Source organism: Nothoprocta perdicaria, unplaced genomic scaffold, assembly GCF_003342845.1.
Source record: "Nothoprocta perdicaria isolate Ctin4 unplaced genomic scaffold, notPer1 scaffold_287, whole genome shotgun sequence".
Taxonomy (NCBI): domain Eukaryota; kingdom Metazoa; phylum Chordata; class Aves; order Tinamiformes; family Tinamidae; genus Nothoprocta; species Nothoprocta perdicaria.
Genome location: NW_020455518.1, coordinates 107,870 through 112,180, shown reverse-complemented (window position 1 = coordinate 112,180; position 4,311 = coordinate 107,870). Strand labels below are relative to the sequence as shown.

Genomic DNA, 4,311 nt, shown 5'->3' with positions numbered 1-4,311 from the left:
CTGCACCGCGCGCGCGGCGCCAGGATGGTGCCGTTCGCCGGCTGGAGCCTGCCCGCGCACTACGCGCCCGGCCACCTCGAGTCGCACCTGCACACGCGCCGCCACTGCTCGCTCTTCGACGTGTCGCACATGCTGCAGGTAGCGGGGCCGGGCGGGCGGCGGGGCGCCCCGCGGCGCCCTCCTCACCCCGCCGCCCCTTCGGCACCACCTCCCCGTGTCGCCGTCTCCCCGTGTCGCCGTCTCCCCGTGTTGCCACCTCCCGGTGTCGCCATCTCCCGGTGTCGCCGTCTCCCCGTGTCACCGTCTCCTCTCCTCACTATCTCCTCCCGCCACCGTCTCCCCGTGTCGCCACCTCCCCGTGTCGCTGTCTCCCCGTGTCGCCGTCTCCCCGTGTCGCCGTCTCCCCGTGTCACCGTCTCCCCGTGTCGCCATCTCCTTGTGTCGCCATCTCCCCGTGTTGCCACCTCCCGGTGTCGCCGTCTCCCCATGTCGCCGACTCCTCTCCTCACTATCTCCTCCCGCCACCGTCTCCCCGTGTCGCCGTCTCCCCGTGTCGCCGTCTCCCCGTGTCACCATCTCCCCGTGTCGCCTTCTCCTCGTGTCGCCGTCTCCCCGTGTCACCGTCTCCCCGTGTTGCCACCTCCCGGTGTCACCATCTCCCTGTGTCGCCATCTCCCCGTGTCGCTGTCTCCTCTCCTCACTATCTCCTCCCGTCATCGCCGTCTCCTCCTGTCGCCGTCTCCCCGTGTCACCATCTCCCCGTGTCGCCATCTCCCTGTGTCCCATCTCCTCACTATCTGCCCCCTGTTGCTCTCCCCTCCTGTCACCATCTCCTCGTGTCATTGTCTCCTTGTGTCGCTGTCTCCTCACTCTCTCCCTCCGTTGCTGTCTCCCTCCATCTCCATCTCCCTCCGTCGCTGTCTCCTCCCGTCGCCGTCTCCCCATGTCGCTGTCTCCCCATGTCACCGTTTCCTCACTATCTCCCCGTCCCTCTCCCCTCCCGGCGCCGTCTCTTCCTGTCACTGTCTCCCTGTGTCACCATCTCCCCATGTCACCATCTCCACGTGTTGCCATCTCCCCGTATCACCGTCTCCTCACTATCTCCCCCGTCACTCTCCCCTCCCGTCACCATCTCCCCATGTCACCATCTCCTTGTGTCACTGTCTGCACGTGTCACCGTCTCCTCTCCTCACCATCTCCCCCGTCGCTCTCTCCTCCCGTCGCTCTCCCCTCCCGTCACCATCTCCCCGTGTCACCATCTCCCCATGTCACCATCTCCCCGTGTTGCCGTCTCCCCATGTCACCATCTCCTCTCCTCACTATCTTCCCCCTATTGCTCTCCCCTCCCATCACCATCTTCCCGTGTCATCATCTCCCCGTGTCACCGTCTCCCCATGTCACCATCTCCTCCCGTCGCCGTCCCCTCCCATCGCCGTCTCCTCGCTAGAGCCGCGTGTACGGCCGCGACCGCGTCAAGTTCATGGAGAGCCTCGTGGTCGGCGACATCGCGGAGCTCAAGCCGGACCAGGTACCCGGGGCGCCGAGCGCCACGTGCACGGTGCCCCTGCAGCCCCCGTGTGCCTAATGTCACCCGGTGCCACCGAGTGTGCAGCCCTTGCAGCCCCCTACAAGGGGTGGGAGCTCCCCAGCCCTGCCCTGGCAGGACCTGCACACACGGGCACGCGGGGACGGGCACCGCAGGGCTGGGCAGGGAGGGCGCACTGAGCAAGGAGGAGGGGATGCAGGCAGTGAAAGAGCCCCGCTGGCCACGCGTGTCCTACCCACTGGCCACACATGTGTCCTACCCGCTGGCCACGCATGTGCCCTACCTGCTGTCCACCAGGTGTCCTACCCGCTGGCCATGCATGTGTCCTACCCACTGGCCATGCGTGTGCTCTATCCGCTGGCCACCCATGTGTCCTACCTGCTGGCCATGCATGTGCCTACCTGCTGGTCACATGTGTGTCCTACACACTGGCCACACGTGTGTCCTACCCCCTGGCTACTAGTGTGTCCTACCTGCTGGCCACCCAGGCGTCCTACCCGCTGGCCACCCGCGTGTCCTGCCCACTGGCCACCCAGTGCATCCTACCTGCTGGCCACCAGTGCATCCTGCACACTAGCCACTCAGGTGTCCTACCCACTGGCCACCCATGCGTCCTACACGTGGCTCCTTAGGGCAGGCCATGCTCTCCCCTGCAGGGCACCCTGACGCTGCTGACCAACGAGAAGGGCGGCATCGTGGATGACCTCATCGTGACGAACACCTCGGAAGAGCACCTGTACGTGGTGTCCAACGCGGGCTGCGCCGACAAGGACTTGGCCATCATGAAGGTAGGGGCACTGTCCTCGTGCCCAGGACAGGGCCGTGGTCCCATTGCCGTTCGCTTGGGCTGGGCTCACCCAAAAGGTGGACAAGCAGGACCTAAGCGCCCTGTAGGCTACAGGAACTCGTCTGCCCACCCTGCAGACCAGCTAGGGCTGGTGCCTGCAGCTCTACAGAGGCCAGGGTGGTCACAGGGTGACCTGCCTTCTGCTTGTCCCTGTGGCGGCAGATGTTGTCGTGTCACCGTTACAGGACAGAGTGAAGGAGCTGCAGGCGGCCGGCAGCGACGTGCACCTGGAAGTCATGGACAACGCTCTGCTGGCTCTGCAAGGTAGAGGGCTCCCTACACGGGCTGGCACCAAGTGGCATCACGAGGGAATCTCACCCGTTCCAGGGCACCAGGACCCTCTCCGTGCTGCGAACCAGCCCCTTCCCTTTTCCACCATGCTGCTTGTCCCCAAAGCCACCTGTGTGTCTCCCCAGGTCCCTCCATGGCACGCGTGTTGCAAGCAGGGCTTTCCAACGACCTGGGCAAGCTGTCCTTCATGAACAGCGCGACAATGACCGTCTTTGGCGTGCCGGGCTGCCGAGTCACGCGCTGCGGCTACACGGGGGAAGACGGCGTGGAGGTACCACCGAGAGGCAGGGGCTGGTGCCCATCGAGACCGTCCTGCTGTGGCGTGGGGCTGACGCGGTGCCACAGGAGGGCAGGCGGCGCGCGCCATGGGGATGTTTCCGCTTGCTGCCCGTGCCCGTGTGCCCGTGCAGATCTCGGTACCCGCAGCGCGGGCCGTGGAGCTGGTTGAGCGGCTGCTCGGGGACCCCGAGGTGTGGCTGGCCGGGCTGGCGGCCAGGGACAGCCTGCGGCTCGAGGCCGGGCTCTGCCTCTATGGGAATGACATCGATGAGACCATCACGCCGGTGGAGGCCAGTCTGGTGTGGACCTTGGGTAGGTTTTGGCCACGTTCTCCCTCTGTGTCCACCTCAGGGGGGCCCTAGCAGGGAGCGGAGAGGCGAGGTGGGCCTGGAGGAACAACGTGAGGGCCCAGGGGGCCCACAAAGGGGTCACCAGAGCGGGGTGCCCTGGGCACAGGCGAGGAGGGAGGAGGCCACGCTCCAGCCCGCGCCTGTCTCCGTGCCTGCAGGCAAGCGCCGGCGCACGGCCATGGACTTCCCCGGCGCCGCCGTCATCATGGCGCAGATCAAGGAGAAGCCGAAGCGCAGGCGCGTGGGGCTCACCTCCGAGGGGCCCCCCGTGCGGGCGCACACGGCCATCCTGGGACCCGAGGGCAGGCGCATCGGTAGGTGCGGGCTGGCGGGGACAGCGCCCGGGATGCCCCGAGAGGCACCCATGGGTGCCGCGGGAGGAGGCGTGCGGCCCCGCTCAGCCCGCTGTGCCCCCGCGGCGCCAGGCACGGTGACCAGCGGGTGCCCCTCGCCCTCCCTGCGCAAGAACATCGCCATGGGCTACGTGGAGGCCGCGTACGGCCGCGCGGGCACGGCGCTCGCCGTGGAGGTGCGGAAGCAGCAGCACCCGGCGCTCGTCACCAAGATGCCCTTCGTGCCCACCCACTACTACATGGCCAAGTGAGGCCCCCCCCCCAGCCCCCATTAAACAAAGGGTCCCATCCCACTGCCCTGGCCTCAACTCCGGCGGCGGCGGCGGCTCCGGAAGCAGGCGGCGGGGTGGGCACAGCGGTTTAATGGCGGCAGGTGGCGGGTCTCACTCGCGGTGCGTCTTCGCGGGCTCCGTGGAGGCTCCTTCCCTGCGGGGCACACGGGGCAGCAGTCAGCGGGGCCGGGCATGGAGCGGGGTGGGCGCTTTGGGAGGGCAAACGGGGCCGGGAACAGCTGGGAGGGCTTCTGCCCGCAGGGAAGGGGCAGGGATGGTCGGGAGGGATCTTGCCAGGCTGGGAAGGGGCAGGAATGGCCGGGAAGGATCTTGCCAGGCTGGGAAGGGGCAGGAATGGCTGGGAAGGCTCCTG

At 67.5% G+C, this 4,311-nt stretch overlaps 1 protein-coding gene across 1 annotated transcript; it reads left to right on the top strand.

The window, feature by feature from the left end:
* The first annotated feature begins 6 nt into the window (after nucleotides 1-6).
* On the top strand, nucleotides 7-3,917 carry AMT (aminomethyltransferase). Its single transcript, XM_026041520.1, has 8 exons — nucleotides 7-138; nucleotides 1,448-1,528; nucleotides 2,203-2,334; nucleotides 2,579-2,657; nucleotides 2,810-2,955; nucleotides 3,095-3,275; nucleotides 3,472-3,627; nucleotides 3,739-3,917. The coding sequence occupies exons 1-8, from the start codon at nucleotides 25-27 to the stop codon at nucleotides 3,915-3,917; spliced, it is 1,068 nt and encodes a 355-aa protein (XP_025897305.1). The 5' UTR covers nucleotides 7-24.
* The last annotated feature ends 394 nt before the right edge of the window (nucleotides 3,918-4,311 follow it).

Excerpts from the sequence above, each read along its gene's own strand:
- AMT (XM_026041520.1), top strand. The coding sequence starts at position 25 with ATGGTGCCGTTCGCCGGCTGGAGCCTGCCCGCGCACTACGCGCCCGGC. Across the intron at positions 2,658-2,809 it reads CGCTCTGCTGGCTCTGCAAG|GTCCCTCCATGGCACGCGTG; the intron begins GTAGAGGGCTCC and ends GTGTCTCCCCAG. Across the intron at positions 3,628-3,738 it reads ACCCGAGGGCAGGCGCATCG|GCACGGTGACCAGCGGGTGC; the intron begins GTAGGTGCGGGC and ends CCGCGGCGCCAG.